Genomic DNA, 25336 nt, shown 5'->3' with positions numbered 1-25336 from the left:
AACTTGGACATTTGTCAATAAAGCATCAAGAAATATATTGTTATTCAGTCTGGCCAGCTGAGTTAATTGTATGAGTTGATAACTGTATGAACTGACAGGACTGGTGCTTGTGTCATTGCAGAGGCACTGCCTGGGAGGTGCTGTGTCCATGCCTTAGGGACAGATGCTGCCAGCCCAGAGAACAGCACATCTCACAGATGGTGCAGTGCCACCAGATATCAGGGAATGAAAAGAATACATATTAATGAGATTAAACTGTCCTTGAGGACTTGGTTAGAGGTGCTGCTTTCCCTGCAATCTGTCCAGGGTTGACATGCCACCAGCTTCAACTCGAGTTCAGTCCTTTATATGTGCTTCTGATGTGATCCTTAATTAGTTGATGATTTTTTCATTAGACTTTGTGGGATGGACAGTGCGTAGTGGCAGTGTTAATTGAGATAAATTAGGGGTCACAGCTCTATTTTCTGCAGATGTTTGGAGTAAACATTCAAGACTTTCTTTGTGGCTCCTGAGGAGGGTAATAGTTACCTTCTGCTAGTGCTGTATTTTGGCTTCTCTGCCACAATGAGATTTTTAGGTACAGAAATACATTAATGTGCTTAGCCCTAACACTGTTGATAATGTACTGCAAGGTTGCACAGGCTCTGATGTAATTATATTAGGGTCAAGTAACTGTGATTTGAATTATATCCACTTATGTTAAGGACCTAAGTATTCCAGTCACTTAAGCATGGATATCTCCTGCTACTTGAGGGGTCCTGAGCATGAGTACCTGTCCCATCTGCCCACCCCAGTGTGCCTCAGGTGCCCTCAGATCTCTGAGGTGACACAAGTTGCCTTTCTTTGGGCACCTGTTTCTTTTTTTTTTCCACATCCTCACAGACTGCAATTTAGACAGCAAACTCAGAGCTCCAGTTTGGAGTAAAACCAGCATGACTGGGGCTGCTTGCTCCTTGGTGCTTTTCTTCTTATTCAGAGACTCTGCCTGTGTACCTTTAGCTAGCAGTTTGTGCATGTGTGTTTGTGATGCAGTTGTTAAGGATGTGATTGGATATTTATTTGTCTGCATGATCCTTGCCTCATTCAACATGGAGGACAGAAGGCTCTCAGGGACTCATCAAGGTTCCATAGTCAGAGAGACTGGTGTTTGCAGCATCATAAACATCTTTCCTGCAGATGTTGGAATAAATGAGGCAGGGGGTTGTAGGAAAAGACAGGGTGATCTCATCTCTAAGCCATGTTGAGTGATGCTCTGGAGCACAGGAACTCAGCCTCTCAGAAGCTAAGCCTTGATAAGGCTCTGAGCAACCTGATCTAGTTGGGGTTCATTCTTACTGCTGAGGGTTGGAGCAGATGGCCTTTAGAGAGGTCCAACCATCTTTCCATCTTTCCAACCCAAAGTTTTCTATGATTCTATGCCAGACAAGTAGCTCAGACCAGGCTTCTCCTCCTAGGCCTAACAATTTTCTTATTTCTGAAGACAGAGCAGTATCCTCAGCTTGGTTTTGTGTATCCTTTCAAAGTAAGTGAGGTCAACTTTGTGGACTGCACAGCTTGGGGGATTAATATATTTTCTGGTTTATGCCATAGAAATTTCCTCTTCAGTGCAGTGCCTGGATAAACCTCACTGTTCCCTTTTCCTGTTTGACTTTGAAGTTTGCAACAAAAACTGGGATGGCAGGGTTTTTTTACCAGGGTTTTCCAATGTCATAATTTAACTTGGACCCAAGATAAAAAACACTTGAATGTAACAAACCAGCTGTAGAGCATCTCTATAAGCACTATGTTACTTCCCTTCCATCTGCCTTTTTATCATAGAATCATAGAATTGGCTGGGTTGGAAGGGACCTCAGAGATCATCAAGTCCAACCCTTGAACAACCGTTGCGGTTGCTAGACCATGGCACTGAGTGCCACATCCAGTCTCTTTTTAAATATCTCCAGGGATGGAGATATGCCACTGATGAATTTAGTAGGTAGGGTTTTAATAAAAATAGGCCTTTGTAATTGTTATTACAGTAGGAAACAAAGGTGGATTTGTGTAATCCTGTGATCTTTCTTTAAGTCTGGGAAGCTTCTTGCTTTTTGTGGTAAAGATGGCTTGTTCCTCTTGCCCTGGCATTGAGCTGTCTTGAATGAAAGCCATGAGCTGAAGGGTTTCTTATGAAGACTTCCCTAGGTAAAACCAAACAAAATTGGGGTATTTAATTGTATTGGGGTATTTATATAACAAATTATTGTTAAAACTGACAGGATCAAAGAAGGGATATCATAATGTTCTAGTGATCACAACAGAATGAAGTTTTAATGGAAATGCCTGCACAAAATTGTTCAAGAGCAAGGGTTTGGGGAGTGACATAAATCATCATTCTTCAGGGCTTAATTTGCCCTTCCAAAATTACAGATAAGGCATCATTTCCTTGAGACCAAGCTCCATGTTCTGCTTTTCTCTTTTCACTGTTCAGATCTGATTGTCATCCAGCTGAATAACTGATTCTGTCCAGCAGTTTACATGTTTGGGTTTTTTTTTTCAGAGATGCAGAAAGGAATAACCTCTCTTGGTATATTTTGCTTTGGTGATTGGGAACAGTTTTGAACTTCAAGGCCTTTGGGTAGCCCCTGGTTTCTGTAGAAATCTTCCCAAAGTGTTCAGAAATCAGTGGGCTGCTGAACCTGTTTCAATCCTGGAAGCTGCAGTTTGCCCATCAAAGCTGCAGGTGAATCTCCAGACTGCCAGGGTGGCTGGGGGGTTATCCACAACTTTAGCTGGAATTCCCTTCATGGGTTCACAGAGGACACTATTGCTGCTTGGTTGTGGTTCAATGAGCAGCTCCCAAATGACAAATTGCATTAAAATGATTAAACAGACCCTTATTATGAAGGGTTGCAGTTGTCTGGGGCACTTGCTGACTGTTGTGCTTTTGCTTTCTAACTGGCTTTTCAGTTCTAAAATTCACATCCTGTGGTCTGAGGGTATGAAATATCTTTGTACTTCACCTTGTACAGAGAGGGGGATACAAAGAGGAACTTCAGCTCTGTCCTGTCCTGACCATGTGAGCATCTTAATAGAGAAGCAAAGCATGGGAACCAAGAATTTGTCACTGCAGTAAAAAGGCTATTAACTAAATGTTGGGTTTTTTTGAAAACTAGGACTGTAATGCATGGGAACATGTACATTTGAATGGATGTAATGGATAAATACAATTTCTCTGTTCTTTTGTTTATCTGTAGAGCTGCTAGAAACACTTGGATGAGTGGAATTCAAGATATTCATGATCTTACCCTGAAGTAGAAGAAACAAGCACAAGAAATTTCTGTAGTTCAGGCAAGTAAATATCTATAACCCCATAGCTTATATGAAATTAAGTTCTTGTTAAACAAATGAATTGTGGGTATGTTCCTAAAGTGGAAGAACTAATTTGTTCTGTTACAGCATATATTTTAAAAGGAACATAAGAATTTAAATTATATATTTTCTTTTATTTAATATTTAAAGGATCTGATAAACTGAATTCTGCTTTGAAAAAACGGGAAAACTTCTTCTGTGCAGTATTAAGAGACACTCAACAGTTGCCTTGAATAAAAATTAAGACAAAAATGTCTGTCATAGATCCTTATCAACACATTGTGGTAAGTAGCTTTGAATCTTCTGTGTATACTTGTATAATATATGCATTTATGTCTAGTATAATGTACTTCCTATTAGAAGTTACTCTCAATAAGCACACAGAATGTTATCCCCAATTCCTTAAAGAAATAGTAAATGTGTCTAGAGTAAATTTCTTGAGAAACTTACTTGAATGAAATCTGAAAGGCTCAAGTTAGCTTTTCAAAAGCATGTTATGGCTTTGAGTGTGGTTGCTCTTATGTAAATCAAAATAGAATGTGAGCTCTGAGCAGCCTCATGGTATGATGTCATAGGGTGTCATTCTAAAGGACTTCCCTGTTCTAAGTGTTCTGTAAGTGCCCATAATTGACTATTTTATACAAGTTTTTCCACACACAGATTATCAAACTGAGCTGTAGTCTACAAAAGCAATATCATGTGTCTAACTTTCTTCTCTACAGTACAGTGGTTTTTTGGTACAATTCGTTACCCAGTAATTCTTTTCCCTGAATTTTTTTAGCAGTATGGATAGAGGGATAAGTTGCCAATTTTGGATAATATTTCAGTGTTAAACTAGCATGTATCAGTCGTATTAAGTCAAAGAGATTCTTCACATTTATCCTACAAACTCTCAGTGAAGTGATCTGTGCCACTCAACAACACACTGAGGCCAAAAGCTCGTGCTCCCTCCTTCCTGCTTTATTCCAGTGCTCCTGCTGCATCCCTTGTTCCAGCTGTGAAACAGGTGTGGTTGGTGGGAGCTGACTGACCTTGCTGAATTGGCAGCTAAACAGTTAAATGCCAGAGGTGAATGCTTTGCTGTCAGAGCTAGCCCAAGGGAAGGGCTCAAACCAAGAGGGTGATCAGACATTGGAATGGGCTGCCCAGGGAAGTAGTGGATTCTCCATCCCTGGAGATATTTAAAAAGAGACTGGATGTGGCACTCAGTGCCATGGGCTGGGAACCACAGTGGTAGTGGATCAAGGGTTGGACTTGGTGATCTCAGAGGTCCCTTCCAACCCAGCCAATTCTATGATTCTATGAACTATGGAAGCACAGTCTGTTTAAATGGAGAAGGAGTGGCAAGGGAAGCAGAAGAAAGGAACACGGGGAGTGGAGCTGCCCTTGCATGGCAAGCCAGTGGAGTGGCTGAGCAGCCTGTTGAGTGCTGGCTTTTGGCTTTAATAGTCACACTTACCTTCTGTGGCTTTCCAAAGTAAACACAGAAAACTGCAATTCCTTCTTAAAGTGAAATCTGGAAACAAGCTGGATGTGTTCATAGCATGGACTTCTTGTAACAGCCCCAGAATCTCAAAGTTACCGTTTGCTTGTCATAATGTTGAACTTTTACATTGCTAAAAATACAAGCCTGTGCTTCCTTGGAACAGTCTCTTATCAATTATGTGGTTTCTACCCCCCACAGTCACATCCTTTACATGAGTTTGCAGCCAGCAGATGTCAAGCTTGTGTTTTACTCAAGCCGTAGTTCCTGAGAACATTGCTGTAAAGACAAGCTTCAGGTCCATGTCTGTATTTAACAGTGTTCACATACTAACTGGCTTCCTCCTTTCTGCATCAGTGCCCTCTCCTGGATGGAATGTTAGATCTGATCTGTATCAAATTGCACTGAATCATTCACATAAGATCTTTTTTGATACCTGTACCATAGTAAACTAAGTGGAGCCTTAGAAGCTGCAGTCCACTGACAGTGCTGAACTGCTGCTGCAGGGGTGTTGTTAATGCCCAAAGAGCACAATCCAAGAGCTGATCCTTAACTGCTTGGGAAGTGAATGGAAATCTTTGAGGCTTCTTAATTCAAGAACTCAAATTGCATGAAAAGTTTTAATAAGATTTAGAAAAGTCAAGGGCAGCAAGCTTATATCAGTGCAAAAGTCTTGACTTTTTAGTGAGATTTAGCATTAAATGACTCAATTCTGTTTTAGAGTTCTATTTGTTAACTGTTACGTGTTTTCCACATTTTATCTTTATTTTTCTTTTTTGTTCTCATTATGAAAAACTCAAAGAAATAAAGTACATTACATTTACAAAGTTACTGCGGGTACAGAAAATACCTGATTGTACCTAAAATGTTTTCAGATTGGGAGAGTAAGGAATTAATAAGAGTAATGCATCTTCAGTTGCACTGCTATAGGGGATAAGTACTATAACAATGGGAAAAATCACTTCAAGGTAAAATTATGTGTATTCACAAATGTTTCTCTTAATTTGTTATAACCTTTCTGAAGAAGAGCATGGACTTGATAAAAATCTGTTAGTTAAGAAAGCAGGTGAACATTTTTTGTTTGTCCAACCCAATTGTCAGGTCGAGTGTCCTTAACATTAAGGAAGTGAAAGTAATAAATCCTTATTACGCAATCTGTCCATACCAGAGCTTCCTGATTGGTGTTTTTTGTGCAGGTATATAACCTGATTGAGTTACATTTTGTGACTCAGCATTCTGGAATATGTGAAGTACTGCATTAAATGCCTTGCTTTTCTCAGTAAGTGTGGAAAGTTTGTAGGTAAAACCCAATTGTGTGACCAGAGGTCTTGGCATGCTGTACTGCTCCCCAGTCAAGTAGTGGGAAGGTGATGTGGTTTATCTAGATTTGAATGCAGTGATACGTGAAACAGGGGAAAACAGATTATTAGGGAAATAGTACTGGGAGGAAAAGTAGGAGAGGACCAAAGGAAGCAGGAGAATGAGTTAGAAGAGATGAAGAGCTGTGATATGCAAACAGGAGATAGGGAACCATGGCTGTGCAGGATAGTTGGAAACCCTTGTGAGTGGAACCAGTAGAGGGTGAATCCTGTTCACAGGAGTTTCCATAGTACAAGAAAGATCATGTTCAGACAGGGCATATTGTAAATTTTTTTTTCCTTTGTTCTCTAAATTTATGAAGAAAGAGGAAGTGAAATGAAATGTATAGTAACATAAGAGTCATAGAATGGTTTGGGTTGGAAGGGACCTTACAGGTCATTTAGTTCCAACCCCCCTGCACAGGCAGGGGCTCCTCCTGGACCAAGTTGCTCCAAGTCCTACCCATTATTTCCCTGAACACTTTCAGTGATGGGGTGTCCACAACTTCCCTGGGCAACCTGAGCTAGTGTCTTGCCACCCTCACAGTAAAGAATTTCTTCCTAATATCCAGCCTACATCTGTCCTCTTGCAGTTTAAAACCATATGTAAAGCTAGATCACTTTGAATGATAGGATTTAGGGTTTTGAGTTAATTGTGAGCTTCTGAAATTTTTAACCTGACTTATATTTTTAAAGGTATGCATGGTTGCTCCACTCAGTGTTGCAACTTTTAAGTGATGTATATATCATCGTCTGTTTTTCAGAAGGAGTTGGCAATGTACAGATTTTTATCAAGACTTAAGGTGTACATAGGTGACTTTAGAAAATGCAGCTTAGTCATCTAAACTAGCAAGGGCTGGATTTATAAAAATATTTAGAGTCAGTACTTTCATTGTATTCTCAGGGGGTATCTAACGTCTGTGGAACTCAGTCTTTCCAAACACTAACAAAAAATGCTTCAGAAAGCTTTGCCAGGTGTTAATATGGCCTCTTAATAAACTCAGAAACTGGATCCTAATTGGAAACTGGCCTTTATTTCCAATTGCACTTAAATTGCATGAAAAACACTTACTTTGGGGTAAGAAACAATCCAGACTTTTAAGCTTCCTGTGTATCTCTGTGAATTACTTTTTTTTTACTTAGAGTGAGATTGTTTATCTTGGTACCACTCTGCTGCAAATTTGTTCCAAGCATGTGATTATGGCCAAATATTAATAACTCCATAATTGCAAGCCTCAGCACATTATTTTGGGTGAGGTGCAGGGAAAGAAGATAATGTTCTTCTTCTGTTTGCCAGATCTCTGTGTACTCACATTTACTTCAGAAGATACCAGATCTTTAACCAGACTTAGCATTTTTGACAGGACAACAGCTTTGCTGCCTAAGTCAATATAAAGGAGTTCTCACACTTGTCTTAGCAAAACAGTTATTGACTTAAAATAAAAAGTAATTTTCTATTTCTAAAGTTCTCTATACTGCTGTAATGAGAATACATTGATATGTGGCAGTTTCATCTTGTTTTGATGGCATTTCCTTTAGGCATGTGAGATTCATGTGTAGGACTAAGAGATGCCAGAAAATGACTTTACAGAAGTGCTTTTTGACAGTGAGCATCTTGTAGGATTCCCATGTGAAGGCCAGGATTCTGGGGCTCCAGAGTTGCAGATAGCAGCTGAGAGTTAAATCCACCACACCCATGTTTTAAGTTCTAACTTTTAACTTAATTAGAACTCCGTCCTGCTTTTTGTTGTGAAATGTTTGGTGATCTCTGACTTGTGGTCTCTAGTGAGGACAGGTTCTTTCTTAACAGCTAAGAATAAGGAGAAGGGAGGTGTATTTGTACTTTGGGCTCTTTCTCTTAATTATAAGGTTGTTTGTGACAAAGAAACTGCACTGTGTGAATGAGCTCTGGGGCCAGGGCCCAGTTGTGAAACCAACACCTCTGCCATCTGATGTGTGTGTGTGAAGGTGGCACATCCTGATAAAACAGTTCTGAGCAGTTTAAAGAAGCAAACTCTAAACAAGGTCCAGTTAGAGTTGTTTTCTACAGATTCACAGCTTGTAGGAAGTCTTGAGTCACACTTGAGAAAGACTGACAGGGCCAGCTGTAGGCAGCTGTGTTAACACCTGCTGGTCCCAGGTACCTCTTAAAATCCCTGTTCACCCTCCTGTCATGGAACACCTGGCATGTTTTGTGCCGTGTGGCAAGGGCAAGTTCAGGGAAAAGCCCCCTTCTCCTTCCTGTTCATCCCTCCACTCTTGGGAGCTGTGATGCAGCAGGAGATGGATGTCCCAAAATCACAGGGGTGTCTCCACATCAGCACAGGGCAAGCCCTTATGTAGCTGTTGCTGCTGAAGAGCTTTGAATTCCCCCATCTAAACCCTTTCTGTTGGGTTTGATACTTCTGAGGGGAGTCAACCACCCTGGTTGGGAGCATCAATTGGCACCTGGACTCTGTCTTTCCTGTGCCTGGTGAAGCACTTGCAGTGCAGTGAAGATTTCAGTTCACCCATCCTAAGGTGCAGTTTACATTGTCACAGTTTCCCCCTCCCTTCCTACATGGCTTTTGAACCAGACAACTTCAAGGCAGAAATTACAGAGCTGAAATTCACTGCTGGGCAGGCTGTCCCCCAGTGATTCTCCAGCAGTTGTCACAACATGTGGGTGATTACAGGCTCAATAAAGATGCAACGATTTGGTGTCTGGCTCAGCTGGTGTCTGCACCGAAGTCACACCCTCAGTGTCACCCTGGGCATTCTCTCCCAGATGCTTTGCCATGGTGTTGTGGCCATGCCTTTGCAGACCTCTAGACTGCAGACTTGTGGGGGAGTTTGTTGGCATCACTTGTGTTACTTTTTAATGTGTCCTGACTCAACTGTTGCTTAAGTTTCCCAAGCTCCTGAGCCACTCTTGCTGTCTTTAGAAGACAGTTTTTGTCTTAAGTTTTTTTTTTTAGTGGGGGGTGCTTGGTTTGGGGTTTTTTTATTTTGTTTTTTCTTTGGTTTTTTTTTTCTGTTTTTTGTTTGTTTGGTTGATTTTTTGTGGGTTTTTTTGTTCTGTTTGCTTTTTTGTTTTTAGAAAATGATAGGTACCCTATTAGAAACTGTATTCTTTTTTTGTGTGTATTATTTGTATTAGAGTGATCCAGTTTGGTTCTAGTCTCTGGGTGTAAATGTTTAGTGGATGTCAAATTGTGAGTCTTGGCTGAGGCAACCAGCTCTGGAATGGTTAGGAGAACCACCTTGAGGCCCAGAAGTTGAAGCAGCAGCAGGAGGACTGGAGGTGTCACTGGTGAAAACTAAGCCACATATCAATTGAAGGCTTTTGTTGGCTTACCTATTTGTTCCTTTAAAAAGAGGAGGTTTTTTCTAAGAAAAAAACCCCAAAAAACAGTGTCCAGAGGAAGATGTAGTGAGAAGGTACCAGACACAGCCTGAAATAAGCATATCCCATATCAGAGGTATTGTCTATCATTTTAAATAAATGTGAATGGATTTCCTAATTCTGGTGCTTCCACCTTTTCCTTCTGGTTGGACTGTGTTGTAAGACCTTTAATATATGGGTAGTTGTTTTGGTCCTAATGACTGATAGGCAGTGTTTATTTCAGTGTATTTCTCAAAGTGAATGGGTGGTTAGAAAAAGATGGAAAATACCACTGTTTGGTTTTAGAAGTGGAAAGCTGAGCTAGGGATGTATCACTGCTGGTCTCAGGTCTGTTTTAGATACAGCAGCTTGAGGTGTAAGAGTCTGTGAAGGCCTGATGCTGGGTACAGAGGTAGAGCTCAGATGTGAAATGGTCCCTCCTGGTGCCTGAGTCTCTGCTGCAGGAGGGTGATCTGGTGCCCTCCAGTTTGTGCCAGGGGTGAGTCAGTGTCCAGGCAGTGTGGGCAGTCAGACAGTTTGGGTGTCTGAGGAATGGCTGTGAGATAGCAGTGTGGATGTGTCTGATGATGACCACTTATGAGACCTGATCCTGTCTCTAATGTGGAAATCCTAAGCCTTACCAACCAGCTCTGCACTGTGTCCCCATAAGGGCCAGTGTTGTCTCCCTTGAAATGTGTGGGGTTGATTCTCAGAATGATATTCAGTTGATTGGTCAAACTGATGACTGTGTAGGTAAAGTAAAAAAATACATGAATTACACACCTCCTTTTGGTAAGGTTTTCACTTTTGTTTTTTAATTTCAAGCCTTTTTCTACTTCCCTATTTTGTTCAGGGTAGACATGCAGCTCCTGCTGTGTGTTTGGGCTTTGCAGGAAATGGGCAGTGCCAGAAACTGCATGAAGTTTGCTTGTGGCTGTTTTGACAGCTTGCTTTTCACCTTCCCTCTATTGTCCTAAGGACTCTTGCACTTTGAATATTGATGTATCCTAAAAGGGTATATTCCATGCATTACTAACTGCATGTACAGTAAGCCTCTATCTGCTCCAGAACCTATACTTTGAAATAATTGCACCCATTCTTTTTACTGGGGGAAGGTAATTACATAGACAGGCACACTGTAAAATAGCCCCCTTTTTATTTTTTTCTTACCATAGCAAGTTGCCCTTCACTGAATGCCTTAGAGCAGGTTCTGTAGAGAGGAGGAGTGTTATTCATTGAGATTAGTAGGTGTGGCTGCAGGAAAATCAAGCAACCCTAGTATAAGTTCTGACCTTTCAGTAAAGCTCCAGGGTGCAGTTCAGCTTTAAGATGCTCTATCCAGTATGAGTTTCACTTAACATTTTGACTGGGTGATTTCTCTCTCCATTTTTTTTTCTTTTTTGACAAAATTAAACCTTTTTTTTTTGCAGTTTTTTGGTCCTGGAGCTTACTTACCTCTAACTCTCTTCACTTCCAGGTGGAACACCAATATTCACACATATTCACTGTGACAGTAAGGAAAGCCACAAATGTCACAAAAGGAGCAATCGGTGACATGCGTGAGTATTTCTCTTTCTATTTCACCTCTTTTCTTCCAAGATACTGTGGCTGTAGGCAGGGGAGGATGATACAGCAAACTTGTCATGCGTTCAATAGTGGGTTGGTGGGTTTGGGGTTGGTTTTCTTTGTCTTGCTCATTAAAAGTTGGGGCAGTGTACCCGTTTCATTGCTCACTCTAACTCAGAAACCAGGCTTGCTGCTCCTTCTTTCCATTGATCCAGATGAGCTGAGTGAGTTGTAAACAATTTGCCTACAAGCAACACCTACACTGAGTTTTTTGGCTCAGTCGGAAGTGCTGTTCTGAGGATAGTGAAACTGGCAATTGCTGTCTCTTCAAAAGGCTGTGGTTTGGTGGTGGGAACACTTATAGAAGCCCACAGCTCTGCTGAGTCAGTGCAGTGAGGAAAAAAAAAAAAAGCAGAGCAGATAAGCAGGTCTCAAAGGGGAGAGCTGTGTAGGACACCAGCACTTCCCTTTTTGTTGGGTGCCTGAGCCTCTGGACTCAGCAGCTAAACAGGAAGCCACCAGGAAGAATGACCCATGAAAACTCTTGTCTGCTCTTAAGGAGGGAAGAGGAGAAGAGCAATATACTGGCTGAGTCTGCAAAAAACAAGATTCCTGCTTCCTGGGTGATGAGTGCTTTGCTGTCAGGTCATCTCTCCCTTTCCCAGCGGCTTCCTGCAGGGTGCTGCATGGTCCAAGGGCACAGGCTGGGCCTGGGGGATAAGCAGGGTCTCTTGCTGGGTCTCTGATCAGGCTCTTGGACCTGGATTTGTTTCTCCTTTAGCACGTCCCTGGAAGCTGCTGTCAGGTGAAAGTAAAGGAGCTGCTCTGACACACAGCTTTGCTTTAGTGGATTAACAGTTTTTTTTATAATTAGCATCTGCTGTTGATATTAAACTTGGCACAGGTGGGAGGGACAATTGGGAGGAGAACATTCAAGAGGCCCAAGTGTGAGGGGGAGAGATGGGAGCCTTGACAGAAAGGAGAAGGAGGAGTTGGGAATCTGACATTATTGTAGGGTGAAAGAAAGGAGCACAGAGAGAAGGTTACCCTGGGACCCTCCTAGAGAGTCTTTATGTAAGCAGACCCTGGGAATGGTGCTGTGAGGAGCAGAGCAAGGGGCCCAGAGGTGTAAGAGGGTGGCTGGGGTCAATGCAAAGACCTAGGCTCTCAGGCACAGAGGTCTCTGGCATGAGACAGTGTGGGAACATGGGAAAGCAAGAAAAGGGATTGAAATGGGGACCTCATGGTGTGATATTAAAGGGAGTGTGGAACTGGTGAAGAAAGCCAGAAGACTATGGTGTTCTCTTTTTTGGTGTGAGGTTTTTTTTTTTTTTTTTGGTGTGTGTGTGTGTGTTGTTTGGGGTTTTTTTGGCTTTTTTTTTTTTAAACCCCTCAGGGCAAGCATGGTCATGTAGTATAAATTCCAAATCTCTATCAGAGTAATTAGTTTTTTTCCAGACAAAACACTTATCTCTCCAAATCATCAAAACCAAAAAAGCTACTCAGGAAGAAATTTTTATTTTTATAAAACCTGACAGAACTATGCTCAAGGGCCACTGAAACCTGCTTGGTTTCCTGTCTGAGGCAGCTACCAGTGCTCCATAGCCTGAGGCACCTGCATTCTGGGGTATCTCTATGTGAGCTTCCAAGCTTCTTGAGCTTATTCTTGGAGTCTTGGCACATCTCCTAAATTGAAAAAAAAACAAACCCATTAGTTCTGTTTTGATTTTGGGAAAATGAAAAATGTTTTTATTTTTCATGTGTATGCAAAACTTGGCGTGTTGGAGGCTGAAAGCTATTTGATTAAATCAGTATTCATGTTAAGTAGTTAAGAAAGATGCATTAACCTGTGAGCAGTTCATTATGCTAGCCAACACATACGATTTTTTGCTTTTTTTCATTTGATTTCCCAAACTGTAACCAGTGACTTGGTTGGGGAGGGTACATGAGGGTAACTCTCCCATGACAGACACTATAAAGCTTTTTACTCTTCTGTAGGGTTTCTATTAGTTTATTCTGTTAGTGTTGCTCTACTATGTGCAGACAGTGGCTGTAGTGTGAGCAGGAGGTACTTTTTATTTGTGGTGGTGATGGAGGTCCTGAGGATCATGAGATGTTGTACAATGTCTGGTTTTTCTTCTTTCCATATCAGTCTTCCAAAGACTTCCTAAAATAGCTGTGAGAGAGCCAAGTAAATTTAAGTTTGTTAAATGTGTGGAAGTTTTTACAGTATTACTGCTTTGAGTGATAGTTTTAATTTTAAGGATTTGATGATTATTAGTTGGATGGTTCAGTGTGCATGGTGCCCCAGCTCTGTGGGTGGATGTGGAGTATCCCTGACTGCTCTGCCATACTTACCCACCCCTCTGTCTCTTCACACCTAGGCTGGGGAAATATGCAATATTTTAAGCAGGTTTTTACAGGTTTCTTGAGCTCTTCATTAATGGAGAGCATAAGCAGTTGTATCATCCTTAAAAGTAGGCAGCAGATATTTGCTACATTGCAAATTCCACAGGCAATGTGTTGCCTCCAGTGAAAGATTTCATACACACAGCAGTGCTGATTCAAGACATATTTTTAGCATCCTGGCTGATCTGGGTGGCTGGAACAACAGAAAAAAGCTGGAGCTAGGATAGCTTCCAGTCCTCTGGTTTTATTTGATTTGGCTGAGATTTCCCTTTGTCTCTGTAAGCTTTAAAATTTTTGTGGAGTGGTCTGACAAAGGCAAGCAATCATCTGAATGTGGGTCACAACAGGATCTGAGTAGCTAAGCTGCTGTAGATTATTTTGCTTCTCACTGATAAAGCACATAAAAATAAACGAAAATGACAATAATTGCATCACAGAAATTTTCCAGGAAAATGCTTTAATTATACGAAGGAAGTCAGTGTGCTTACTTACAGGGGTTTGTCATTCTGTGGGTGTGTGAGGGATGATCAATGAGAATGAGTGTAGGAATGTGTGACCCAGGATGTTTGGGGGAGAAAAGAAAAAGTTTTCGGAGCAGACTCCCTGTTTTACAGGAGTTCTTTCAAGGCCCTTCTTAATTCAGGTATCTGCCCTGCTGCCTTCCTACTTTATTTTATTTTCTGTTTTCACTAGTTCCAGCTTTGTGGTGTCCCTTTCAAGGTGTCTCTCACAGTCCTAGGTTCTGTCCTATCTCTATCTTTATAGCAGGGTTAAATTCTGTTGTAGTGACTGCTGCACTAGTAGCTGGGCTTGATTCTTCTGGCTAAGTCTGTTTACAGGCTGGGGTATTTATGAGATGAGCAACAGCAGCAGATGTATGGCTGGCTGGTTGGCTGCCAGGGGCCACCAAGCCGTACTATCACTCCTCCATCAGCAGGATGAGGGGAGAAGATGAGATGAAAGGCTCATGGGTCAAGATGAGGACAAGATCACTCATCTTACCACTACACACTACACTCATCTATTACCACTACAAGCAATACAGACTTAATTTAAGGAATTACTCTCATTTATTGCCAGCTAATTTTAACAGAGTAGGATGGTTAAAAATAAAACTAAAAACACCTTCCCCCCTACATGTTCCTTCTTCCTAGGCTCAACTTCACTTCTGACTCTTCTACATCCCCCAAACCATGCAGGGGGATGCAGAATTGGAGTTGCAGTTCAGAACATGTTCTTGCTGCTCTTTCTTCCTCACACTTTTTCCCAACTCCAGCATGTGGTCCCTTCCACAGAATAAAGTCCTTCATGACCTTCTCCAAGGTCATGGGCTGCAGTCCCTCATGAACTGCTTGCTTCAGCATAGGTCTTTCCCATGGGTTAAAGTCCTTCAGAAACAAATTGCTCCAGCTTGGGTCCCCCATGGGCTACTGTTCCTGCCAGAAAATCTGTTCCTCCTCAGGCTCCTATCCATGGGCCACTGGGCAGGAATCTGCTCCTGTGTGGGCTCTGCATGTGCTGCAGCTTCCCTCAGGGCACATCTACCTGGCTCCAGCATGGGATCTTCCACAGGCTTCAATGTGGAGCTCTGTTCCACCATGGCCCTTCATGGGCTGCAGGGGTATGGACTCTGGGGGAATCTCTGCTCCTGCACTTGCAGCATTTCCTCCATCTCCTTTACTGACTTGGTATCTGCAGAGTTGTTTATCTCGGATTTTCTCTTTCCTCTCTCTCTCTCACAGCTGCTGTGCTGTGTTTTTTACTCGTTCTTAAACATTTTATCATAGAAATGCCACCTGTGTCACTGGTGGGGTCAGCCTCGACTTGCAGCTTGGAGCCAGCAGGGACTGGCTCTGTCTGATACAGGGGCAGCTTCTGGTATCTTCTCACAGAAGCCACTCCTGCAGCCCCCCCCCCAACCTTCCCTGCTGCACAAAACCTGCCACATAAATCCACTATAAAGTGGGACATCTCAAAATCTGATTGCTTTTGCCTAGGATTTTACTATCTTAATTTCTTAGCTTTCTGCTGATCACACCTTGAAAAATCACCTCTTTGGCTGAAACTTTTGTAAAAGACCTTGCATCAAGTCAATGATTTTTAGATCGTGGCTGCTGAGTTTTGAATTGACTCCAGATACCATACCATACCACAGAGCCTTTCCTTACTACCATGAAGGCAAATAACTTGTAGAAAAAGGCTGGAATCCCAAACTACAGCATTCTGGAAGAGAAATACTTGCAAACTGTCATTCTTCTTTCCATAGGATCTCTCCCTTTCTGGATTTTCAGGAGGCTTGGTGGAAAATGGGTCCAGAAGAGGAATTGTAAAATTTATCTTATATTATTGAAGATCTATTTTTCTTTAAATATCTTGTGTTTTAAAACAATTGCTAGCATCTACAAAGGAAGCAAGTTGTGTGATTCTGCTCTTAATGATCACTAATCTTGCTTGATGCTGTTTTGGATTTGCAGCTCTTCCTTGCTTCATCCACTTGTGATGTTATGAGACATTCCCCAGTGCAATTCTGGGCATTTTAAGGAAAAAGTCTTAAAACCACTCAAAATTTGGGTAGCTGGTGGCAGTAGTACTCAGCTTCTCTCCCAGTTTCTGTCCACCCAGTTGGAATTAAGGCTGTGTTTCCATTGGCGTTGGGCTGCTGAGATAAACATGTTGCAGTGCTGGGAGCACTCCAGTCAACAGAGCTCAGCCCTGGTTGCAAAACTTTCTAACAGGGAGGTGGGGAGTGGGGAAAGCAGCTCCAGTAAGTGGCTCCTGGCACTTTTTTTGCCCATGCAATAGATGTTTCCTGCAGGTCAAGGTGATGTTCCTCGACCAGGATGGAATCATCACCCTGCTTCCCGGTTGCCTCCTGCTTCTCCCAAGGAAATGAGGACCCCGTGGCATTTTGTGGGATGAGTGTGGACCTTTCCCTGCCTGCAGCATGAGCCTGGCCAGTGGGCTGTAGGATGTGCTTCAACACTGCCATGTCCCGTGTAGTTTCAGACACCTCTTATCTCCTTGTAGGCTTTTTGCCCTGGGGTTGTTTACAGCCACTCACACACAGCAGGCTGGTGCAGTTCAGGCACACACATGCTGTGTTCTTAACCTGAGGGAGCTGAAAGGGATGGAATTGGCCTACCTGTGTTAGTAGGGACAACACATTGTAGCAGCTCCTTAAGGACTGACCCCCCTGCTATCTGTGTCACAGCTGGACAGTCTTGCACTGCGACTTAGCTGCAGTGTACTTGATTTAGAGGTTGAGGTGTCATCAGATAAGGCTCTTTCTGTAAAGCCCTGAAGCAGGATCTGATTTTTGCAAGACAAACTCCTCCCCTTTGCCAGCCTAACAACCTGGAAAAAGTAGGTCAGAATTGGCCAGTCTTCCAAGTCCTACAAGCTGTGCAAGCAAATCTTGCAGGAAGGAAAAAAATATTCCCATTTGCACCCATGTTGCTCCAGTTTGTGGTTGGATCAGCAGCTGAATCCCATGCTTTGTGGGCTTCAGCATCCTCTTTTGATTTGACCCTTCCTGACAGCCCTTGCAGCAGTACTACTACTGGCCCTGTCCTATAGTGGGCCAGGCCCCATTGCCAGCTGTAGCAGCTGACTGGCCCTAGAGCTACAGGCTGGTGTGTACATAAAATATGTATCTGTAAAAGCTGTGTATCTTCAAAAATGATCAGTGCCAGAAAAAACTGCTACTGAAACGCTTACTGCAGATCATGTGTTCCGCAGTGAAACTGATCCAGAAAATACTGCTCTTCCCAGTTGCAAAAGTCCTGAAGAGAACCAAATTCTGTCACTGAATATTTCCCATGTTGTTACTGAGGCAGGGACTGTTCCTGTGAAGTGTTGGTGAAATCTTGTTTCCATCCTAGGGGAAGACTCTCCTGTTGCTCTATTATGCTGTACTGGTAAAACCAGAGCAATCATGCTGGCTTAGACCAAGGATCCATCTGGTCTGATACTCTGGTTGAAGGACCTCCTTGTCTTCCTGACCTTGCTGCACTGAGCTTCAGCAGTCCCTGGAGAAGGGAGCTTGCTGGTGACTGGGAACTGATTATGTTTCATGGGCAGTCATGTCTCCAGGCAGAACTTCATGGTGGGGCTCTCCTCCCAGGGTCTTATGGACACCACTGTTTCTCCAATTTGAGCCTTTTACTCCCTCCATTTAGAAGGGGTCTCCCTCCCTTTATTCCATTTGTCCTCTGTAAATAACTTGGTTTCTTCCTGCTTGCTTTTAGTTTTTCCTCTCATCCCCATTCCCAGGAAGGGCTTTGAAGTTGTCTTAGGGTTGGGCCAGTGCCAGATCCTAAGGGAGAATCATGAAGAGCAAATACAAAGGAAAAGTATGAATAGGATAAGCATGTGGTACTTTCCTCTGATCTTCTCCCATCACTGAGTTGTCTTAAGGAAGGGACTCCCTGAGCTGGAAGTGATTCTGATGTAATTTCTCTTGTATAAACTTTACTGGTTTTCATTGAATCCATTTAAGTCTTCTCATCCACTGCTCCTTTGATAAGGAGTTCTACAAGTTTCTATCCACTGCAAAAAGGATTTATAATTTGTTTTGGAAATGTTATTTTAAAGGTGTGCTTTGAAGCATCCTCTTGGTTACTGTCTTGCATTTTGCAGGATGGTAACTGTCCCACACATCAATCTGTACCAAAGAAAAGTTCTTACAAAAAAAGAAATGTATTCATTTATCTGTTTCTGACTGAATGTGTTTTCAGACAAGGGTATGATGTAGCCAGCCTGAGCCTGCACTTAGCTCTGGTTCTGCCCAGGTAGGACAGCTCCAAGTTTTCAGCACATTCCTGACACTTGTCTGAATTAAAAAGTCAAGGGAAGAGCCTCTTCTCACTCAGGGGACTGGGGGCTGCACTTCAGCAACACAGTAAATCAAGCTCTAGGGCTGCTGGTAAAGAACCAAAACCTCTGAAGCCTCATGATACCAAATGCAGATCCAGTGTAAACTTGTTCTGTGGATTCAGAAAACGTTGCCAGTTTACATTTGTATTTGCAAACTTTATGCCAGGCTAAGAATAATCTGTATTCCATCAATTAATATAAGTCTGGATTAAAAGTCATATTGTGAGTTTTGAGTAATTTATCAGGAATGTGGTGACATGCCTGAACCTCCTCTAGACCAAACTATCATTGCCCAGATCTGGCATCACCATGGACCCACACTCATAGCTGAGCTGGGCAGCCATGCTGCCTGTTCCTTCTTTCCTGCTTGTGTCTTTGTTGGCAGAGTGAGATGTTTCACAAGGTTGACACTGAAAAAGCTCTTATGAACTATGGATTTAAATTCATTTTAAAAAGACCACCCAACCCCCTTAGATTCATGCACACTACCACAGATTTTTCTCTGTGCTATTGCAAGCTAATGTTTTAATCTCTTTTCTTTGCTGTACAGATAACTTGAAGAACTGAATGGTTTTTTAGGTCTTGGCACTTCTAAAAATTTGGTTTGATCCTATGAAGGTTTCAGCTGACTTGTTTGGGGTGTTTTTTATTCCTTTCAAGGCTGCATTGGCAAAACCACCAGTTGTGTCCCAACCCAGTAAACTGGGTGGTAGTGCAGTGCCTGTGCAGGGAGCTCAGTTCTTTCCTTCATTTAAGTAATACCAGAGATGAAAAGCACTGTAATAAAAGCTATTCATAATCCCTAATAAACGTGTTGCCCAATCACAGAATTTCTGCTGCTTTGAGAGCTGTCTTACTTCACTTGTAGTCACCTTCCACTCATAAAATCCTGCACTGCATCATCTCCTTTTCAAAATCCCTCTGGAAGTGGAAGGCTCAAAGCTCTGGCATTCCCCATGGTACCTGAAACACAAGCAGCAAGTAACCTGTCACCTCCTCACTGCTTGCAACCTCTGTGTGTGCTGCTGGATGTTTTAGGTTCCCTGTGGCCTTTGGGCACATCTCCAGACTCTTCAGTCTCTCAGGTGTATTTATGGCCAGGCTATGGATTTGTCTGCTCAGAGACTCCAGAGGAGTCTGTCTGCTCCAGAGGAATGCAAGGCCTGAATTCAGAGTGGAGGCAAGTACAGTCCTCTCTGAAAATGGAAATTCAAAACAAATTTAAAAATACAGCTCAGAAGTTTGGCCTTGTTGCTGTCAGCTGCTGCAGAGTTTTGTGGTGCTGAAGGGAGGAGTTGTGAGTGTGCAGCTGCAATCACACAAAGATTATTTCAGAGGGTGAGGAGATGCTTTTTTTGGGAACCATGAGGCTCTGCCTTTTGTGCATTCCTTCTGAATTAATTTATGAATTCCTGGTGCCTGTGTTCTCCAGAATATGGGAGATATCTTTTTTTTAGACTCTTGTCCTTTCACTAGTTTGCAGCAAGGTAAGAGTAAGCCAAATTTAATAATGCACATATTTGTTAATATATTGTGTGGAAAACATTAATTATTTGGGCATTACTGATATTTGAAAATTATTGAAAAAGAATTTAAGAATTTCACTTTTAAAAACTAGAAAATTATGTTAAACTGGGAAAAAACATTATTTTAAATTTCTTTATATTTTCACTTAACAATGGCAAAGAGATAAATCATATCTCTGTGCTACTGTGAAGCATATTGTCCAGTGACCCTAATAAAATTCATTATTTGTAGAAAAATTCAGTCATGATTTTTCAACACATGTCAAAACTATGTTTCTGGCCTAGGAATAAATTCATGTAGCTTGTTCCATGCTAGTTTCTAGAAGTGGGCTGGAGCAGCTCTCCTGTGAAGACAGGCTGAGAGAGTTGGGTTTGTTCAGCCTGGGGAGGGCTCTGGGGAGTCCTAGGAGCACCTTCCAGTACTAGGAGGGCTACAGAAAAGATGGGGAGGGACTTTTTACAAGGGCATAGAGTGGTAGGACAAGGGGGAGTGGTTTCAAACCAAAAGAAGGGAGATTTAGATGAGATATTATGAATAAATTCTTTCTTTTGAGGGTGGTCCAGAGAAGCCTCAGGTAACTGATCGATCTCAGTTGATGTTCAACCCCCTGAGGATGCCTCCATGCCCCCAGTTTCATGTTTCTCTAGGGACAGACATGGTATGTTGGGTCAGACATGGTATGTTGGGTCACTTTGAGCAAACCTGATGAGATGGAGAGGAGCCCTGCAGCCAGCACACACTGGAATATGCTTCACAGTCTGCCCCAGCTTCCTGCTCCTGCCAGAACCACCTGTGCCTACGGCACCACTGCATTTTTTATCTTCCTTCCCCTCAGAGGAGAGGGAGGTGAACCATCAGTTCCCATTATTAGCTTGGCCTCAGTCAGGGCACTCATCTGTGCATAACTTCATGCTGACCAAGTTGTAGTGAAATTAGCTAAAACAATGGTGGGAGGTAGCCAGAGATGGTCAGTTGAGACCTAGTAAGATTTTATGGAGTTGCACTTACTGGTGGAGGATGTTGGTTAACCAGAGGGCAAAAAATTCCCATCAGCCAAACTAACATAGTTCTTTAAGGAAAGTCTGACATGTGCCTGCTGGAATATTCCTGGAACTGCATAAATGTGTTACCTGGAGACCTTGAGTCCCAAAAATCTGGATGCAGAGTTAGTGTCTATAATGGTGGTGAATATATAAACTGACTATAAAGTTAATACACATTAATTTAATATCCATTACCATCATGAGTGTTTATGGCGTGCCTGTGGAAAAAAAAAGTCTAATTTAATTCTTAATTCATATTTATGTTCTTAAATTCTGATTAAATTCTATGATGCAGAATTTTTTGTAGCAAATTGGGTTTTGGAACACTTTAAGAATTTTTCGTTTCTTTCAGCTATTGATAGACAAATGAGAAATCCTAATGTATCATGGTGGTGGCTTCATCCTTGGTATTTTATATTCAAGCAGGCTTTCTATATGCTATTGAAATAATTGAAATTGAAGTGACTGAAATATAAATGATACATCTGAAATTTTAATTATATTAATATGAAGGCTTGATGACAGTCATTTAGCCAAATTAGTAACGTAAGATCAACTGGTTTCCAGTCACTGTAGAAAATTTTACAGGTTTCTTTAGTAGTCAGATTGCTTAAAGCATTACTCATTTTACTGTGAAAATGATGGATCCTAATTAGTGTCCGTTGTGTGTTTCACTTCATGAGTCATAATGTAGTTTAGAGATGGAATTCTATAGTGATTACTTAACCAGGTGGTACATCAAACAAGGAGAAGTCATTGAATCCTGACTTCCTACCTCTCAGCCATTTCTTAAGCCAGTGCATTTAAAAATAACAGTTTACATGATGCTGACTCTGCCTTTGTTATTGGGTATCTGTCTTCAGCCCCTGGAGGTTTGGTGGGTGCTGTACATCTTACAAAAGGATTATTATGAATACTTTGTAATTACCTTTATAATTCATTTATGAATAAGCTGGTAATTGCAGGACCCTGTGTTAGTTCCATTGACATCAGTGCTGAAACTCTTAATTTCTTGACCAGAGATGGAGTTTTGCATATAAGTGTATTTAATTGTCAGTTCATAATCATTTTTTCCTCAGAAATGCTGATGGAGCCTTGTCCCCAGTTCCAAGATTTTGTCTGTGCTGTTAGATGTGAAATTGCCTGACACTGGGAGAAGTCCAAGATTTTAGTTGTGTGCAGATGTTGAGGCACATCCTGTGAGCAGAGAGTGCCAGGAAGACAGGAATACAGATGGAATCATACCACACAGTTACTCTTTTCTGGTGGTGCATGTGTACATTTGCAAACCCTCTGAGATTTCCATGTGCAGCCCCTCCAAGCTGCATTAGAATGCTGGGATGTGCAGCAGGTTGCTGGCACACCAGGAGCCATCCTGAAATCCTTGTGCACAGAATAGCCTGGAGCTGAACTGTACTGAAACTTTCTTTTCTTCAGAAGTGTCCTAAGGAAGAGGTACAAGTTCTTACATGTTCTTTCTCCTGAGAGGTCCATGGTTGGTATTTCAAATAGGCACCTGGGATAAAGGAACAATTCCATGACAGTGTTGCCTCTACAAAGATGAACTTAATTCTCCTGTAGTGATTACACTTGGAAAATGTCAGCTTTTGACCCATAAATCGTTTCATAAGGGTGCTTCTTCTTAAAATCAAAACATAGATAACAGCAGTAATAAAGCCACTTTTCAATTATATATTCAGATCAGCTTTTTCAAAAGCACTCCTGGCAAATCAACTAGCAAAAACATGGAGAGGACTAAATACATTTGTGTAAAAGGATGCACACTCTGTTTATCTATCTGTTTATGGTACTTTAATGTTTGACAATTCATTAAGTGAATACTTTTGTGTTATTTGCCCAGTTGCCAGTAGCTAGTTTTTGGTCTCAAATATTAAAAGAGTAAGATTTTGATTAATATAATGTAGCTGATAGCAATATCTTAATCAGAGCACATGGTCTTCCAGTATTTTTCCTCTGCATCTGAAGAAGGAAGTTGTAAAAGAATAGATTTTAATTTTCTTAATTGAAAATAGCACAAAATAAACTTTCAAACATGAAAGGGCAGATGATTAACTCCTTGCCTCTGGTTAAAAAGATAATAAAAGCAGGGAGTGAGGAGGCGTTTTGGCAGTTCTTGGTTATGAAGAATGATTTATTTTTTTTTTTAGTCGTTCTATGATTTGGGTTTAGTTTCTGTTTCAACACTTATTTGGAGTCAATCAGATAGGAAGTTAGTAATGGCATCTGTATGGCACCTGTGCTGTGGAATGTGGTTTCCACATGCTTCAGGACTTTGAATACAGATAGGAAACCATTTGCTGTTTGTGTTTAAAAGAAGAACAGATTTTTGCAATTTATAGTTAGAGATGATTACATAATGACATAAAAAAACTGAACAGAAAAGGGAGCTTTGGTGTTTTGCCCAGAACACTGTTCAGCACCAGTATTTTGGTTATAAACTAAGCTTTTGTAGGTGAGTTCAGTCTCTTGGCAGAGCAAGTCCCTAGTGTTTATGGCCAAAGTACTGCTCAGTGTCCCAGCTTACCAGATGAGATTTTGTCACTGATAATTTTGGTAGGGATTTTGCTGTTTAGTTCCAAGGGGCCTTGATTCTGTTCTTTCTGGCACAATTTTGTGTTAGCAATTTGGAGGAGCTAAAGTTAGCCATCAGTTACAGGTGCCAGGGAGAAAACAGATTTTAAAAACACCTGGGGTTTGGTCCCCCTGTTCCTCTGAGTTTAGGTAAGAGACAAGATCAGACATAAATTCTCAGGAGCTAATGAAGATTGCTATTTAAAGACTTTCCACACTGATCCCCAACTTTAAATAGCTGCTCGTTAATTACAGAGGGAACAGTGTGCCAAATCAGAGCAATTAGATAGGGAGCAAAGTGTAGAACTCCTTAAGAAGTTCCAGGGAATGTTGCAGCAGTCCAAGGAAACTCTCAAACAGTGAAATGTTTGAATCACAGTATCTGTTTACATACAGAATTTTAATTGAGGGAGCCTGAGTCTAGGAGAAGGTTTGTTGACTGTCCCTGAAGTTTCCCTAGCTAGAGAAATACTTAATTCAGAACATGACCCTTGTGAGTTCTGCATCTCCAGAGATACCTGAAGTACTTAGTGGGTCAGTGCAGTATCTTTTATCTTTGGCAGTGGCCTCAGAAGGTCCAGGCTGATGTTCCCCACTAGAATTGCTGGGAGGACAAACAGTTTGAATTTTGATTCTGTTTTGTCCTGGTACACATCCAGAACCTCCTGGGTAATTTCAAAAAGCTTTTTTTGGGGGGGGGTGGTTTGGTTGTTTTTTTCCCAGAAGGTGATTGATTCCCATCTGAAAGTATGAAATTCTTTTAGTTTGCTCTTTTCTTCCTCCTCTTCTCAGCAGAAATGACCATGTGGCTCTGGGCATCAGCAATGTCACTGATAATGATTTATTGAAATCCAGGAATCTCCAAATTATTTTGAAGTTGTTGAAAAAAGTATCTTTAGACTTTAAGTGTGTTCAAGGAGGAATATTCAGACCTGGTTTACTTAGTAATCCATTTTAATGCCTTTAAAAAAGAGACCTTTAAGAAAAAGATTCTTGTTTATGGTGGGCGTTGTATTTGCTTAAAAATGCTTCACAGAAGCAGAGGACAAACTTTGAGGAGAGGATGCTGGAAGGATGCATGCAGGGCAAGAGGCTTTTCATGGTCACCAAACCCACAGAAATAACTTGCCATGCTGTCCTTTGAAGCACCTGCGCAATGTTTTAGAGAAGTCTGTGAAGGGCTGCATCAGCCTTGGCCCAATTTGACAGACAAAAAAATCTCACTGGAAAGAAAAATCCTCATTAAAAAATGACATGCCTTAACATGGCAGGATTTTCAAGGTTACCAATGATGCATTCTTTGCTTTCAGAAGTAGCCATTATTAGGTTCATCAGATGAGTTTTGTCAACATATATTCTTTACCCACTGATTAGCTCCAGTTGGCATACGTTTCTATATTTTCATTTAGTGTCCTGCACAGTTAGTATTCAAGTATACCATATAAACAGGATCTCCATTCTGTGGTGACCTCCACAAAGCTCTGGTGATTGCAGTGGCTTCAGATCTGAACAGCTCTTCTCACATTGTGTTTAGTGGTACATAACTGGCTTTGCTCAGTTTCCTTTCTGGTTGCCCAACCAGCAAAGTGACAGAGGATCCAAAACTGTGCACAGAGCTGCTCGTTTTTGTTGTTACCTGCGGACTGATTGTGTGAAACACTTCTGTGATACAGGCCAAAGTGATTAAAGGATAGGAAGAGGAATGGGTAAGAGCTTTGAAAAAATAATTATCACTGCCTGGTGATAAACTTCAGTCAGTCCCAGTGCCTTTCTG

General features: G+C 41.6%; 1 protein-coding gene across 2 annotated transcripts in view; it reads left to right on the top strand.

Moving 5' to 3' along the window:
• Positions 1-3501: 3501 nt before the first annotated feature.
• The window catches only part of PLA2G4A (phospholipase A2 group IVA), a 62948-nt gene continuing 41113 nt past the window's right edge, over positions 3502-25336 (top strand). For both annotated transcript variants that reach the window (XM_030455213.1, XM_030455212.1), the window contains exons 1-2: positions 3502-3629; positions 11028-11109. In XM_030455213.1, coding sequence (XP_030311073.1) covers positions 3597-3629; positions 11028-11109 — 115 coding nt within the window. In that variant the 5' untranslated portion in view covers positions 3502-3596. The remainder of the gene's footprint in view (positions 3630-11027; positions 11110-25336) is intronic.

This window comes from Calypte anna, chromosome 8 (genome assembly GCF_003957555.1).
Source record: "Calypte anna isolate BGI_N300 chromosome 8, bCalAnn1_v1.p, whole genome shotgun sequence".
Taxonomy (NCBI): Eukaryota; Metazoa; Chordata; class Aves; order Apodiformes; family Trochilidae; genus Calypte; species Calypte anna.
Note: the sequence above shows the minus strand (reverse complement) of the source record. Positions and strands in the feature narration are given on the sequence as shown.